This window comes from Ruditapes philippinarum, unplaced genomic scaffold (assembly GCF_026571515.1).
Source record: "Ruditapes philippinarum isolate M1 unplaced genomic scaffold, ASM2657151v2 ctg989_1_1_1_1, whole genome shotgun sequence".
Taxonomy (NCBI): Eukaryota; Metazoa; Mollusca; class Bivalvia; order Venerida; family Veneridae; genus Ruditapes; species Ruditapes philippinarum.
In genome coordinates this window covers 378,656-396,807 of record NW_026852943.1, presented here as the reverse complement: position 1 = coordinate 396,807, position 18,152 = coordinate 378,656, and the positions used below count along the sequence as shown (strand labels likewise).

General features: G+C 32.0%; 1 protein-coding gene across 1 annotated transcript; it reads left to right on the top strand.

Moving 5' to 3' along the window:
• The first annotated feature begins 10,731 nt into the window (after positions 1 to 10,731).
• On the top strand, positions 10,732 to 17,772 carry LOC132728859 (cholecystokinin receptor type A-like). The gene is made up of 3 exons (XM_060714551.1): positions 10,732 to 10,975; positions 15,183 to 15,935; positions 17,543 to 17,772. The coding sequence occupies exons 1-3, from the start codon at positions 10,732 to 10,734 to the stop codon at positions 17,770 to 17,772; spliced, it is 1,227 nt and encodes a 408-aa protein (XP_060570534.1).
• Positions 17,773 to 18,152: the final 380 nt, after the last annotated feature.

Genomic DNA, 18,152 nt, shown 5'->3' with positions numbered 1-18,152 from the left:
TCCGTACATTTCTTATCATGCAAGTTAAGCAGTACTGCGTTAAAAGTAAAATCAAATGAATGCCGTGTGAAATTTAAATTAAAGATTTTTCAGACATTTTATAATATGAAAGAAATGAAATAACACCATGAAAATCCTTATTCATTAATTACAGTATCATTATACCTGTAAATCAAGCATTTCGCGTGTGCCTCCGTGAATTAATTGAAGCAGATTAAAAATAAACCACATGATTTAAAAATGGCTGCGAAGATAATTTATTGAAAATTCTATTTCCCATAGGCAATGCCTACAAAACAGTTTTATTGATGAACGCTAAGAACTTACATCCGATTTATATAAGAGTAATTAATGAATTGTCAATGTCTGATGCGATAAATACGAGAAGTAGAAAATTGGAAAATGCACGTCAATTCTGAATGCGCTGTTGAAGAATAATGCAGTTCAAATGCGCAGGAATTTAATTATGAAAGCCGGTAGGACTGATTAGTTACAAATTGTACAGTCAATTTGTAACAAAATATACTAAAATACTTCAGAAGATGGGAAAAGCACCAAACTTGGCACAGATAAACTTACTAACCCAAACTTTATCGTCCGGACGCCGTTGTACTTAAAACTCGACGGCGCCCGCCCGATGAGCAACATTTTCAGCTGCTGCCGTACAATTGTCACTGCCACCGGACGAACGCCGGTCGATATTACGATTTTTATGAGCAACAGACGCCTCCCGGCGGCCGTTTTTCTTTTTATGACTGAGACATTAACATGAAAGATTTACATTACTTATACATGTATTTTTAAAGATACTAGTTATCAATTTTAATGCTATTTATTGTTTCTGTTTCCATAGTAACAAGTTCAGTGTGTGGAGATCAAAACGCCTTTAAAATCCAAATAAAATGTATGTTTGTCAATCATAGCACATGTACTGAAAAACTTAATATTAGCCGTTTTGTAAAAAAAATCATATTTCAACGTCTATAATAATACACTAGGTAAAAATGCTCGCCGAAAAAAATCCTTACACCTACCGTCAAAATCAGCATTCACTTTATGCCATGTCCGATATTTTCACATAATCCTTTTGTCATTCTCCACGATGATAGTTAATTTTAAACTTCAAAATCAATATAAGCAACGCAACAGGCAAAATAATCATCATTATTATCTCCGTTTTACTCCATTGACAAACTCTTTCGACAAATTCAAAATTGGCTTGCAGTTTTTAGATGCGCCACGCTTTGAAGATGAGAATCAGTCTTGCTATAGTCGGAGCCATTCGGTTACATGTTGGTTCCCATATGCAAAGCGAACACGGCTATAAGGAATTATTGATTATACTAGGGAACTTTAGAAAAACACACACACACACACACACACACACGCACACACACGCACACACACACACACACAAACACACAATGTATCATGGTTTAAAAATAAAATCTAATAAAGCATTAAACTGACCAATATTTCATCACTCCATATCAGTAAAATTAAACGATTCGCAATTGAAGTCTTTAAATTTCTAAACAGCATTTCACATAACTATTTTCAAAAAGTTGTTAATGTGCGTTCATCAAATTATAATTTTAGATATCAAAATACCCTTGATGTACCGAAAGTACGCACAGCCAAATATGGTAAAAAAGAGTTTTCGCTTTGAATCATCTAAAATCTGGAACAGTTTTCCTAATGATCTCAGATGTACACCTGACTTCAATGAATCAAACGACTTTTTGAAACATTGGAGTAATGAAAAATGTGCCTGCTTTATGTGCACCTAAACGTTTTCAGTTCATGTTCTATTTCCCTAAATTCCTGTTTTGCTTGTAAATAATTTAGGTTTCTTTTACGTGACGTGAATTATGTACTACTGTATGTATATGTATATATGTTAAACCCTGTTATCCAAACTTTTAAGACAGGACTGTACTTTCGTTTTAAATGCTCTGACTTTCACGACAATGACAATAAGAATTAATTGTATGTATTATTATCTTAACAGTTGTTTATTTTTGTTTCTTATTATTATTTTTTTATCTTTTGTTCATGCCGGATAAATCTTAAAGCTTATGTTTGTACTGTTAACCATAACCGACTATAAATAAAGGTTGTCTTACTGTATCTAACATAGCTGCCAATTTGATGTAAACCAACATATACTTAATGATTCTAAAAACTTTGTAACTTGGTAAAAAACTTAATATCATTATATCAAAAGAGCCATATAACAATGTTTTATTGCCATGTTAAGGCGTGCATTTTAGATTGATAAAATAGAACGAAAGTGTCCAATAAAAGATATCGTGCTAAAACAATAGAAATAAACACTTGTGGCTAAATTTGCCTGTAAAAAGGATTGCTAATTAAAGTGAGAAATAAAATGAAATAATAATCACCAGAAAGAGTTTAGTTTGTTTTTAAATTTTATTTCTTAACTGTCACAATGCTTTCGTTCCGTACCGAAATTTTTTTTCAATTTTTTTGAATTTTAAACCTTTCAATGCTTCCGGTATTCTATTAATTGTAATACAGTAAAAACTGTTTTACAGTGACCTTCGATGTGAGAAAAGAAAAAAGGCCATTATAGACAGGGAGTCACTGTGAACAGTCTCTAAAGAATTTGGATAAAAATGAATAAAGGTTTAGGAGTCTGTACTGATGTCAAAAATTAAAAAATATTAGGAGAAAATGGTGTTTAATATGTTTGAAACCTTTAGTTAGACTTTTTATGTACACATTCTGGTTTCCCAAACCGTTATATTCACCTTTTTATGTCCTTAACTGATATTTTTGCATTGCTTCCCTCATCTTTTTATTTCACTTTCTTATTTCCTTAAAGCCCGGTAATGCCTCAAATATGCTTTAATCTTATATTTTTAAAAACTTTTAATTTTTTGGTAACCCCATTTGAGTTACTCCCCTTGCAAAAGTCGCTATGTATGGCTTATTAACGTAAGGGAGACGCTAAATCATGGTCGTTGTACAGACTAGACAGAGAGTCGCTACATACAGACCATTTATATAGTAAAAACTGTTCGGTGCATCCAAACTATGGTCACTAAAGACAGAACGTCGCTATATACAGGGGGTCACTAAGACAGTCTTTACTGTATACTGTTATACATAGGTTAATTCATATCATGTTCAGGAAAACCTCTTTTAACCTAAATAAAATAAATTATCAATTTTGGTTATATTAATCTTAGCTATGAGTACATTTTTCATCGAGAACATGCTACCGAGACGTTGAAGCTGGATATCTATAGGATTGGTAGAAGCAGGTGAAAATTAACATGTCGCCAGCCAACAAATGTGTTGTTCTTTGGCCTCATAAGAGTTGACTTGCAACTGGTACTGTAAACAACCTGCGAAGACCTGGCCAGCAGTGAGTGACGACAGTGTTTCAAGATGTCGATATTCGTCTACAAGACACTACCAACCCGTTTCAGGTAGATCAGAAATAGCAGTAATATTTCCAGGACACCGGGATCTGATAACATAACCTTTTACAATTCGCAAACGGCTGGGAATTGTTCATCTAAAATGTAACTTTCGGATTTACACCTAACGTTCTTTTGCGGACTTGTGTATATACCCTTTGTAACATTTTTGAATATTTTCTTTTGGAAAGCTTACGATTTATAACGTTTTTAAGTACATATTCTAAGGATTTGGCAGTCGAGCCTCAATGACATTTGAAAACCCGAGATTATTACGCATTGACTGTATTTGTAAATAAGTCAGGTCACATTTAAGTTCATGTTTCTTATTTTCAATTTAGCTTAGTATTTCACTATGATAATATTATTTCCATACTATCAGGGTTATTTGAAACTCAATAAGCTTTCCACTTGAGTTTCTTTCCATGTCTTGTAAACATATCCAAATCTTCTTTAATTCAATACTTAAGCCTTCAGCTGTTTTTGTTAAGTTTACTTAGTCTATAACATCAAATTGTTTGTCCTTTTCAGTAATTCTGACTCAATGAAAACATATATCTGCATTTGACGGCTATTCAGAACTAATGGTATTCGACGCCATGCTACATGCATCGTTGGAAGTGGTACTACTATTCAGATTCATCAACAAGAACGTCAATTGAGTTTAATGCACCACAATATACATCACTAAAATTCAATAGTGTTTGCTTAGCTTAAAACTTCATTTACATTTATAGAGTCTGTAAAATTATTCAAACTTGTCATCAAACGCCTTCTGTACACTCTTACTGTTCTTTCTTTCACTACTTTTTTTCTTTTATCTCTTAATTTTCTTTCATTCTTCTCATTTGTTATAACCAGAATTTCAATAAAATTTGCATTAAACATCATATAAACAAAATAATGTACTTTTAATTATAAATGTTAATAAATATGTAACACATTTAATATATAAGTATTTGTAAATTCACCTTTCATGCTTGAGAAAATAACTACTGCCGGCGTTTCCTTGGGATCGGTCCTAGGTCCGTTGCTTTTTTAATCTACATGAATGATATTGCTGGTAATTAATTGAGCATAACCTGCCTCATTGTGCATTGTAGTTCATTGCCGATTTCCTCAAGCAACGTGAATTTTAAAGAAAAGACACTAAATTATGTTGGCTGATTTTTGCCTAGCGTGTTTTCGTCTCGCGGCCCCGCCAAGCGAAAAGTCGAAAATGAACATGTAAAATGGCGGGAGCGCGGAGCGAAAACACGCTAATTAGCGTGGGCGCTGGGCGAAGTTTAATAAAAAAAAACTTCGTCCCGCGGGGGCCCAGAGTGAGATTTAAGAAATAAAACGGCGGGGTTGCGGGACAAAATCACGTTTATTAGCGAGAGCGCGGGGTGGAAAACTTCGCCGCGCGCCCCACTAACTAGGGTGTTTTCGTCTCGCGGCCCCGCCAAGCGAAAAGTTGATACTAAACAATTTAAAATGGCCCCGGGCGCGGGGCGAAACACGCCCATTAGCCGTTTTATTTCTTGAATCTCGTCCCGCGCCCCCGCGGGGTGAAGTTCATTTATTAAACTTCGCCCCGCACCTCGCTAATTAGCGTGTTTTCGTCCCACGACACCGTCGTTTTAACTTGTTAATTCTCGACTTTTCACTTGGCGGGGTAGCGAGGCCAAAACACAAATGGCACAAATCAGCCGCCATACTAGATACTTATCTACATACTCTTCATGAAAGGTCTCATAACTGGTGCATTATATTTAACCCAAATAGAACAGATTAAATGTTATTTTCCCTTAATTGGTAAAAATCGTCATCTGGTCTTTGAAAATACCCAATTAAAGTATGTAAAAACTCATAAACACCTGGGACATACATTAAGCGAATATGGCTTATGGCATGAACTAATTAACAGTATAAAACATCTGCTTCCTAATTCTTTAGCTCAATGTGAGCATCGAAAAGCGAAATACATGAATTAAAATTCATTTATCATCTTATATGTGACGACCAATATTCGAATATGCCTCCACTGTTTGCCATGGCTGCAATGAAAATGATAAACATTCTCTCGAAAACAGGCAATACGGAGCAGTGACCATACTAGATTGATATCTATAGAACGTATTCTTTGAAAAATAGTCATTGGTATCTAGAATATTGCAAAAATATAACAATAAAGTCTTTCAAAATAACGTTCCGAGTTACTTGCTTAAACTTTTTCAATACTACCCCATTCTTTCAACTACATGTATATCACTATCGCACGGTGAACACGCAAATTCACAAAATCTTCATATTTCTTCAGCCATTGAGTTATGGAACAATTTGCATGATCATATCAGACATGCGCCTTTAATAAATATTTTTAAATATCGCCTAAAAGAAATGTTTAAACCACAAGCTGTTTCAAAATATTTTGTATACGGATATCGAAGTTTGTTCGCTTGCTTACACGTATTTAGAACAAATGTAGTGATCTTAATGCGGATCTTTATAAAACATCATTTTCGAGATAACTCGTTGTGTAATTACTGTTAACCCAGTTGCTAAAGACGCCCAATATTACTTTATTAATTAAATGTCCCAAATATAAAATAATTAACATATTAATTAGAGTGCAGCTATTCCGCACAACTCTTATCAATTTGGTTTGTGAATGACATATTATTATTCAAATTATTAAATATTTCAGAGAATAACCGTTTGCTGATGTTGTAGGAATTCACTATTTATCCCTTTTGCTACTTTTTTATTACTTTTATGAAATTAACAATGTGTACAAAAAATTAAATATGTTTAAATCAAAACTGTTTTCATCTGTGTAATATGCATTGATAGCATGAGTTCTTCATGATTCACTGATCTCAAGTACTTTCATGTCCTTTAAAAGAGCATCACAAATAATTACCAGAATCATTCAAGTGACATTAATTCATCATGACTATTTAATGTCTTCATTATATGGCCTAATGGTTAACGACAACGTTCAAAGTACAGTACAGTTGAATGAGGACTAAGTTACAATACTTCGATGCGCACCACTTTGTTTTACTAGACAAATTGAAGCTGACATAATTGTATTTATATTCAAGTAAATATATTTACAGAACAGAGTTTCGTTACAAGTATGGCATGATACAGGCTACAGTGCAATCCTGATAAAAACGTTTTAAATCGTGAAATATTTCACAAAATAGGTTAACACTTGTCAATTTAGCATGCTAAACAAATTAATTAAATACATTTGCTCTTTAAAATATTGATTCAAAATGTCTCGTGGATAAAATAAAACATCTTTTATCACAGTTCCGAATATAATTAAAGTTTTAAATGAGGTAAAAAATATACCAGGATTTCCATGCTCCTGTGAATTAGCTTACAGCTATATGCACACATTATACATTGGTTAAATTTACATTATATAACATAATTAGTCTGTTTTTGTTAATTACAATTGTGTATACACATGTTCTTACCCATGTGCAATCGTTAACTCTTTGTTATATATAATACAGTTTATGCTTAAAAAATCGTCACACTTTTCACACTTAATTGGATTAATATAAATAAGTAATGCAGGTAACCTGTTGGTGTGGCTAGTTTGTTTAGGGGATTGCGTTCTGTGAACGTCGCCTTGCCTTGTTGAACTTTGTTCTCAACGTTTTAGCAAAATTCGTGCTGGCAGAACAAATGGTTTCCAACTTTTGATAGACCGAGAACTGGGTGACAAGCTGGGGTTGTCCATAACGGTTGAAGCCAAGTGTAAAAGATTTTGTCATCAAAGAATATCGAGTAATAGTGGAGGAGATAGCAAATTATTTCAGTATCGGTAAGGCTGCGGCACGCACACTAGCATGATCAAAGTTAGTGCTACTTGGGTGCCATGACAACTTCAGCAGTGTAAAAGGTAGCCAGAGTGACCAACGCAAAAGAACACTAAATATCTGGAATAAAAAGTGATCCCTCGGAAGCATTAAAAACAGCAACATTATATGAAAACTGCAGACTCGTGAGATTAAGGCTGTACATGAGGGTAAAAGTGCAACGTTCCTTACGCACTCTAGCACCGGCTTGAGCGGTTTTCAATTTGCAACACTTAACCATGCTGGAATCGATGATCCCGAATGACTCGAAAAATATAACAACACTGAAGTGAAGTACGGGACAGCACTTTACGACTGCCACACGGAACATGACACCTGCTGTTGTGATGTATAAAAATCTATAAAAAGTGATCCCTCGGAAGCATTTAAAACAGCAAAATTACATGAAAACCTCTTTAATCGTGTAGGAGATATGTTTCCTAACTTCCAGTTAATTGTAGAAAAGGAGTTCATTATGCAATATCTGAGACAAATGTTTATTTAAAGTTATGAAAAAAACTGGTTCTCCGGCTACTAAACCTTTAAGCTGTCTCCTTCAGCTGGTAAAGTCATGTTTGCTGCATTTAGGAATTCAAGAGGAATGATACTCATTCATGACAAACACGTTAAACTGTGTTTGCCAAAACCCATACTTTTCTGAAATACTAGTAATTCTGAAATAAAAATAAACAACAACAGAAAAGCTAAAATAAATGCGGCAAAGATCAGCAAATAAAATGGCATCCTTCAAATAACGTCGCCTTCCATACCACTGCAGCTACATTGGATATTTTCAAATCTTTCAAATGGCAATTGTCTCACTTCCCCTATAAATATGGCCTCGCATTTCTTGTTTTATTTGATTTGTTCCTGAACTAACAATAATGCTTGCTGGAGAGGGCAAGGTTAATATCTGCTGATTACACAGTGACTTAATAATGGGTTTTGAGTGGAATATTTACATAATCATTATTTTCATGTGTTGTATTATAACCCTTTCTTGAATATCAGACAGTGATTATCTTCTGTTTACACCGGTGCTAGAAAGACCTGCCTTACACCCCATGTAAGACAAGCCAAGTGTTTTAAAGCCAAGTGCTTAATGAAACTATTAGTTTTCGTAATTTCTTTCCGGAATACGATTCATGTAATACGCAAGAAAAAGAATCAAACATAGGCTGTCGTTACAGACGGGAATGCACAGCTCTCGGGTAACAGTTATGCAGTCACTCGGCAGAGCCTAGCCTGGTTACCGCCGTAAACAGTTACCCTCGAGCTATATATTCCGGTATGTATACCAACAACCGGTGTAAGATTCTTATAAAATAATAAAAGGGTACGGTTAGAGATAGCCGGATCAATTCATCGATAAATCATAATCGTAATGAGATGAATACCATTTGAACTTACTATTTCAACCTAGATCTACATTAAAGCAATATAGATTAAAAATAAATTGAGATTTGAATCAAGGACATCAAGTCCTAGTTTTCCTCAAAGACTATTTATTCCTATTCTAATTTTATCATTTCAAAGGTGTTAAACTATTAATTCCATTATTATTATTATCATGATTATAATTATTATTATTATTATTATTATGACGATGATGATGATGATGATTATTATTATTATTATTATTATTATTATTATTATTATTATTATTATTATTATTATTATTATTATTATTATTATATGTCTTTTTCTAAACTTAAATTTACATTTTATTTGTTAAGTTAGTCATTCATATCAGAATTTCGACAAATATCCACATATTTTGTCATTATATCGTATCGTATAAATATATTTTTTCCGAAATCCAAAAAGCTATGATGTTGATTTTCTGTACTTCCATTGTTCGTTAATATATATATATAAAATATGACCAAGTTCTATAACATGTTTTATATGTGCAAAGAAGGAATTAAACTATATAAATACCTTGATTGTTTTAGTGCACAGCTAAAGTTTACCATATACAACAACATCAGCGGCAACAACAATAGCATCAAGTTTACATAATGATAAGTATAACGCTATATTGTAAAATAGAAGAAATAAAAATGTCTTAAAACTGAATAAATTGTTCTTGTTGTTGTTGCGATGTACATTAGTAAAAAGTGATTTTAATGGTTTTGCCATGCATCACTTAGAGAAAAAGAATAATTTGCAATCATCCACTGAACGTAACGGATCAAAACTTGCCCTTGATGTAAGATCAGGTGTAAGGCAGGACAGAGATTGTGACGTCAGTCTATCAAGGACGAACTGCAAACATTTTATTGTTATCGACATTAAGAATGCGAATCATTCGAGAATATAATTGAATGATTTAATATAACATTGTTGAAACACATGTTTAGATTAATATAACATTGTTGAAACACATGTTTAGTTTAATATAAAATTGTTGAAACACATGTTTAGTTTAATATAACATTGTTGAAACACACGGTAAGTTTAATATAACATTATTGAAACACATGTTTAGTTTAATATAACAGTGTTGAAACACATGTTTAGTGTAATAAAACATTGTTGAAACACATGTTTAGTTTAATATAACATTGTTGAAACACATGTTTAGTTTAATAAAACATTGTTGAAACACATGTTTAGTTTAATATAACATTGTTGAAACACATGTTTAGTTTAATATAACATTGTTGAAACACAAGTTTAGTTTGATATAACATTGTTGCAACTCATGTTTAGTTTAATATAACATTGTTGAAACACATGTTTAGCTTAATATAACATTGTTGAAACTTTAGTTTAATATAACATTGTTGAAACACATGTTTAGTTTAATAAAACATTGTTAAAACACATGTTTAGTTTGAAATAACATTGTTGAAACACATGTTTAGTTTAATATAACATTGTTGAAACACATGTTTAGTTTAATATAACATTGTTGAAACACATGTTTAGTTTAATATAACATTGTTGAAACACATGTTTAGTTTGATATAACATTGTTGAAACACATGTTTAGTTTAATATAAACAGTGGACAGGATATTTCTTCAACATATTAACATATTTCAAGAGAAAGTCATTTAGTAAAACTGTCCTCAATACTTCAATAACATTTGTCATCAAAATATACAGCGACAGATTTTTTACCGATACTATTGGATAAACCTAGACCAGGCAGCCTTACACTTATGATAATCAAGCTTCTCGCATCACAGATACTCGCGACAATAGCTACAGAAAGGACAAGTTGTAATTTGAATATGCCTATAGTTAATTGGAGGAGAATTATTATAACAGATAAGAAGAATGGGTAGAAATAATGTATTGTTATTGACACAAGAAGAAGAATTTGTGAGAAACAAATAATGTAACGCTAAAAAAGTGAATGTGGTTCAAAATAAAAATAAGTGGAGTATTTGCCTGCAATGAATCTTTAGCAAAATGGAAATTCCAACTTATATCTACGTAATCGCACCGTTGCTAAATGCAATCATATTCCTGCTAGGAATCTTTGGAAATATTTGTGTTATAATAGTGATTATAAGAGTTAGAAACATGAGAACGCCGACAAATGTGTTTTTGCTCAACCTTAGCGTTGCTGATGTGTTGGTGTTACTGGTCAGTCAACCTGCAGGTCTGCTGGAATTCTTCGGGAAGGACAGATGGTTTCTAGGAGAAGTTATGTGTAAGTCGGTATGTTTTAAAACAAGGACAAACCTTATGAACACTAACCTCAGTAATGACAGTGATAATGTATGTAATTTGTGTTTTATCGCTTCAAAATCAGGTACACATTTTAAAGTTATCAAGGCCCATTATGTCCAGGAAACGCCTTTATTTTTACTTCTCAAAGGCCTTATTTTTTAGTGTTCAGTTTCCAAACTTTTACTCATCGGCAAGTTACCTGAACCATCTTTTGCATCTGTTGCCTTTTGGCAATTAGTACAGTTGTAGTAATTTAGTAATGTGAATGGAAAAATTTAGTAATTTGTATTGAAATTAAAATACTACTTTGTTTATATTCCGCTACTTTTATGACAAAAATATTTCACATTCAGCGCTATTCATTCAGGTTGATAAACATCTTACATGCTATCAAATCATTGTTTTTACCTGACAAAAGCCATGTTTTCTATTTCTAAATCATGAAATATTAATTTGTTTCTGAGGCATAATGTGCCTTTAATATTTAATACATTGTTTTCATAGATGAAGTTTTTTAACATCTATGTCCCATCTTTATTAAAAAGGATTACAAATGTAACGCCATTAATTATTATACAATATAGAACAGTTGTCAACAGTCCCCAGGAGTTAAGTAATCATTTTAAGCGGACTACGCGGAAATTATTATATTAAATTAATGTATCTGTCATTAAGAAAGCCAGAGTCCAGGAGCGTTTTTATAATTGATATTTTTAATTTTTTATTGTTTAAACATTTTTATTTACAAAAAATATAAATGTGTTTATATTAGATAATGATATTAGACAACGGTATTAGATAAATCTTAAACAATTACATAGTGAATAGAACATAAATATATGGCATCTAAGTAATAGAAGGCGCGGCGAAACAGACGAAGCTATCTAGATGGGTATAACGGAGAGCAGTCCCCGAGTATAGTAGTAATATGGCCGAGTTGTTTGATGTTATCATAGCCTGTAAATCCCAGATTTTTATTTAAGCCAGATTGCGCATGTAGACTAACGAGTAACGTTCTAATAGTCGGTTCAGATTATAAATGTAAATAAAGAAATGAATAGTTGAGTATTAGAAATTTGATATTTTATCTTAAGTTTTTCTGGGGCTGGCATATAAACCAGTACATTTTGACTGAAAATTTATTTGAACATTTTTACTTTCAGTTTTTTACCGTCTAGCCTTCATAATGATGTCACTATAGTGCAGGAAATTTGTTCATACTCGCATTCCAGTTACCAATGTGTGCTGCCTTTGGGCAGACGTTTTATCCCAAACACATTTTCAATGCTTAGGTCACTAAGCTAAAATATCATTTCCTATTGTGTAATATTTACATCTAATTAAGTTATTCAAACAGATTATATATAATACATCACAATGTATCATATTCCTTCAGAAAGATTTGAATCGCAAAAACTTGTGTTCATCTACTTTGTTTACATTGTAAAACCCTTTCGTTACAAGTCTCTGAACGACAAAAAATACAACAGTGCCAAGATTTTGTCAGTTTAAATCAACAAATAACTCTAGCTAATATCAATTATTCTTCTCATTCTACGTTCTAACTCGTAATTTCCCTTATGGTTTCTGTTCCCAAAAGACATAAAAAATATCTTATTTGTTCCAGCTTAATTGTTATTTTGTACGAAGATTTGAAAGATCTAAAATAAAACTCAAATCATTTGCTATCTCCAATTACCCAGAATTGTCAATTTTATTGTATGAGATAGCACAAAATTGAAAGACGCTATTAAAGAATCGCGTCAAAAATCGTACAAAAATAATTTTACTTTCAGTTTTTTAGTTATCTATTGCATAATTTCTTTAAATATAAATCACGTTTATAGGCTTTTTGTCCCCTGTGTAACTCCTTTTAAAATAAACCGTTTCCCTCTTCAGTCTTTTATGCTCAAACATTGTGTATATGTTGTAAATGTATTAAGATGTCAGATTCCAATACCAGTATTTTGATAAAAGGTGAAATAAATGCACGTGGTCTTATTCTATCCTATGTCCAGTTTATAAAGATCCTTCGATACTTATGTTGTTGTTTTTTTTGTGTGTGTTTTTTTTTTTGTTTTTGTTTTTTTTTTGTTCTTTATTTTGTTTTTTCTAAACTAACTTTAATAAGGTGCAGAATATAATACTTAATTACATAATGGTATTCATACACCCTTATTGAAAACGAAATATATTCAAATGTTGCGGAAATACCAATTTTCATGTTAAAAAGAACATATTTAATAAATAGGTCATCAAAGAAAGAAGTAGTTATTTTCTTATATATCAATATCTACTTATCGGAACATGTATCACATAAAAACAGACGATGTGTTTGAGATTTGACAGATACAATCAAAAACAGAAATATAAATCAGTACATTCTTCAATTATAACCCTACGAGAAAAACAACATCAATTTATTTCTGTAAAATTTAGACAAGCTGTCGACACACTGGCTGTTTGTAAATATAACCATTTATTTGTTCCAACAATTTGCCGTGAAACAAATGTTTTAGAGACAATCATCGGTTGCATAATCTATTATGTTTCCCCAAGATTCATGTTATGTTGTAAAATTTTAAAGATTTTATCTCTTACACTTGACGTTAATTATTAGATTATTTGAATGATTATTACAATTCCGTTTTAATGTTCTCTCGTGGAGACAGAAAACCTTAAACCAGATATTCTTTAATGAGATACAGTGTAATTCCTTTCATTCCAATTATCATTGTCAGTATACTTAAAAAGCAATATATGTTAGATATTGCGACAAATTTAGAAACATTTATAAAGATCACAATGGTAGCTAAACTATTCAGGCCACTCTGCGATGTCAATATATTTTCAGAAAATGGACAGTCAATATATCATCATGTTGTCACTATTGGCTCGTTAAAAGTCAATTACCTATTATACAGAAAATTTCTTATATCATTATATACCGGGCACACAATTAAGAAATGAGTTTCATCTTCTATTAATCCTGATTGACACAAAGTACATTGTCTTTGATTTGGCGCTTCTCCTACATATCTTCCGGTTTCTACACGTAAGGGCAGAATACCACACCGAAATTGTGCATAGATTGAGCGTTCATTTCTTTTAAGATTTAGTGACAAATAGCTTTCACCTGAAAATTGAGTCTTAAATGTTTTGTAAGTCCGTAATTTAGGGACCTTTTCATAGTCGATTGTCCATATATTTGCATAATACTCGAAAATTTTCAATTCAATATAATCCATATTCACTGTTAATTTATTGTCAAAGTGGTTGGATAAGTCTAACTTAGACATAATGGTTTTCACTTCACTGCACCAGTTACTTGTTGCGCTTGATTTATCGTAATCCATATTAAACACTCGTTTAGCAATATATTTGAAACTGTATTTACAACATGCTTTTTACCTCCAGTACATTACGAATAATACAACAGAATACAACAGGATAACATAGCAATGTGTTCCTTTTGAATTAACAAAATTGATGTATTATTTGTAAAATATAGATGTTTTAGAACAAGTTACATTATATCTAAATACATGTAATGAATAATGATAATTCAGCTTAGACTCTATTTAAATGTTGCAAGCTTTACAATTATAAAAAAAGTGTTGATCACTACCCTTTAGCGAATATAAAGAGAAGCGTCTGGATTTGCAAGAAGCAAGTTTTACACATCATTTTATTAATGTGTAATAAAGACCAAGAATGTCGTTAATATAGATATTATGTCGTGAAAATTAACATGTTCTCCCCTCGTTAAAGCCAGACAAGGCCTAATCCTGCCCCTGTCATAAAGTGGGGAAAATTATTAGAGATTTTGGAAAATTTGAGAAACTTTAAAAAGTTGGAAAACAATCTTAAACATGATTTGAAAGTTTTTTTAAAAATATTATATCTATTTTAAGCAACATGTCAGAACAGTTGGATTTTTCTCAGAAGTTGAGACAGTTTGATATTTTTGGGCTGCTTTTGGGATTTTTCTTATCAAATTGGAGAAAAGGGGCTATTTTGGGTTGGTTTGGTCCCTGAGTAAAATGTCCTTTCTGCAAAGATCAGATTATTCTTCTTTGTAGGTTTACTATATAGACAGCATACTAAATGGAGAGCATAGTTCAATATGTTTAAAATATTCGCAATACGAATCTTATATATCATACCACCTGTATTTTACTTTTCAGGTAAACTTGTGCCTTTGATGGAGAATGGTGCATTACATGTTTCAATATTGACAATGTTAGCTGTAACTTTTGAACGCTACCAAGCCATTTGTCATCCATTCAAGTTCCGCATGGCGTCTACTATAACGGCTACTTTAAAATGCATTCTAGTCATTTGGATAATTGGACTGTTACTCAGTTTACCAATTCTGTTAATGACTGAATACGAAGACGCTATATTCTATGACGGTTCTCCAATTAAAGTTTGCCGCACGAAAGTAAATGAAACATGGCGCGTCTGTTACACAATATTCATCGTCATCGCGTTCTTTGTAGTACCTTTATTTGTATTGATATCATTCTATACCTGCATAATTAGACAGCTGATGTCTGATAAACTAAAATCCCTCGCAAAAAATGATCGAACAGCGATAAAAACTTTAAAATCAAGAAAACAAGTTGTACGAATGCTCATTTTTATCATAGTACTGTTTTTCGTCTCTCTTTTCCCAATAAGGGTATTTTCTCTTTGGCTTGTGTTTGCTCCAACAACTGCCTTGATAAAACTTGGACTTGAAGCGTATCTGAATTTGATTTCTTGGGCAAGAATTATGATGTACATCAACAGTGCCGGAAATCCTTTGATATATAGTTTGACATCAACAAAGTTCAAAAAAGCATTCAAAAATACCATACGATTAAGACGCCGGGCACAGACGACAGATGTTACATCGAATAAACAACTCAATCTGCGGACCCACAAACATATGCAGGGTATTATATTTTTTTCTTAATATTATTCCATTAACGAAACTTATGATTATAAAAAGTAACACTTACAGTTTTCAGAAATGTACCAATGAGCTTACTTTTAATTCTACACTACAATTTGCATATTTTCAATTTGAATTTCAAATATTTATAAAAACAATAGAAATGTATCATTTTGGTACTCATATAAGATATCGTTTGAAAAAAAATGTATTTTAAGTAATTGAGTATGAATATTTATGTTATGAAAAATAATATTTTTTCCTACCTCATTTTATAATCTGCTATATAACTATTCTATAATGTCGAATAATGTATATTACAATTGCCAATACCATCCATATATGAGCCGCGTCACGACAAAACAAACCAACATAATGGGTTTGCGACCAGCATGGATCCAGCCCAGCCTGCGCATCCGCGCAGTCTGATCAGGATCCATGCTGTTCGCTTACAAACTCTATAGTATACAAGTAGAGAAACCGATAGCGAACAACATGGATCCTGATCAGACTGCGCGGATGTGCAGGCTGGTCTGGATCCATGCTAGTCGCAAACGCACTATGTTGGTTTTGTCGTGACGCGGCTCATATCATAATTTGTGCGTGTTTTGTTGTTACGTCTGATACTAAATACTACAAACGCTATAATTTATTGTATTAGTGACCTTTTATAATTATAGACCAATTTAAATTATTGTAATAAAGAATAAAAATTCTTATGAAAAAACAGGTATGAATATAGTTTACACATGCAGCAGTAAATATGCAATGTCAAATTTAAATGTACCGTCACTATGTTAAAACTTAACGGCTGTTGACAAAATATAACGCTATGTTTTACTGAGGAACGACAAACATGTTTCAACATTTGATTACAACACATCCGAGCATCTGATACTGGTTAACGTTTCATCAGGGTCCCATATAACTAAAGGAGTTGTGCATTTTTTTTGAAATTGCCAGTATGGTTTTTGCTTTGCTAAATCGTAAAAACGAAAACAATTATAAATAACGCAATAAATTAATATTTTTGCAGCACATACTATTTAAGATCACGTTCAGCTTTATATAGATACGCCTTAAATAACTTATTTTACGGCAAGACATGCTGGTAATTTGACAATGAGTGAGCATTGTTAAAGAGTAAGGTGTCGGCTTCTTAACACCGGGCGTATGGTTGCGATTCCTTAATATTTCGTCATATAACACTAGTGATGTTCATTTCCAGGACGAAGACTAAATTGTCAATTTAAATTGTAGGGTATATTCGATTGTTTATTCATAAAATTCATACAAGAGTATCATAGTTGAAAGACTGATGCTTATAAATGTGGTGCGTGTGAAAATTGTCGTTATACTAAAATAAGCCATAAAACATTCTGTCAAGAAACTGAATTATATTCTTTTTGGTGAAATACTGCCTAAAGTTACATAGACAAATTTTGCTAAAACTATCTTAAGATATGATCATAAGAAAATCTCTTGTTAGATCTATCATATTTACGGTAAATGTCGGTAAAATTGCAAAATTCCCTTTAAACAGAAAATGTCTATTGGTAATAATTAAGTATCTTTTGTACGGAAATAATTATGTTCTGCCTTTTTTAGAATTACAGGATATGAAGGAATTGTGCGATGAAACAGAAGAAAACAAAAACCCTTTGCTTGTTGTTAGACTTGTATTTACACCGGAAACTCAACAACATCGCCTTACTGATTTTAGTCAAGGTTACGTACCACTGCAGCTTAAAAGTGCCAACATACATTGGAATGATAAAGATAAAGGCAAAAACAACAGAAAAAAATATGATATAAATGTTATGGAACATACGATATAGTTTATGTTCTTTTCTTTTAAATATGTCTTTGTTTTCTTGTCTTTTATTTCTTTTAGTTAATGTTTAACGGGTATATCTATTGTTTGGCAATATTGACCTGAAGTATTTCATTCGGTAAAATGTTCTTGGATTTTGTCGATTTTCAAAGTTAAACCTATTAAAAGTATGGCATGAAAAATGTAAACGTAGCTCAGTCTATTAAAATCTTACTTTTTTGCATAATATTTGAAATACAAAACAAACTTCAAATTATTCGATTTTATTGAAATTCTTAATTGATATGATGAAAATGAAATAAGGATCCATCGATTAATATACGGTGAAAAAAAAACAACAAATATTAATAAGTGAGAAGTATTATAATTTTTTCCCAAATATTT

Excerpts from the sequence above, each read along its gene's own strand:
- LOC132728859 (XM_060714551.1), top strand. The coding sequence starts at position 10,732 with ATGGAAATTCCAACTTATATCTACGTAATCGCACCGTTGCTAAATGCA. Across the intron at positions 10,976-15,182 it reads GTTTCTAGGAGAAGTTATGT|GTAAACTTGTGCCTTTGATG; the intron begins GTAAGTCGGTAT and ends TTTACTTTTCAG. Across the intron at positions 15,936-17,542 it reads GACCCACAAACATATGCAGG|AATTACAGGATATGAAGGAA; the intron begins GTATTATATTTT and ends TGCCTTTTTTAG.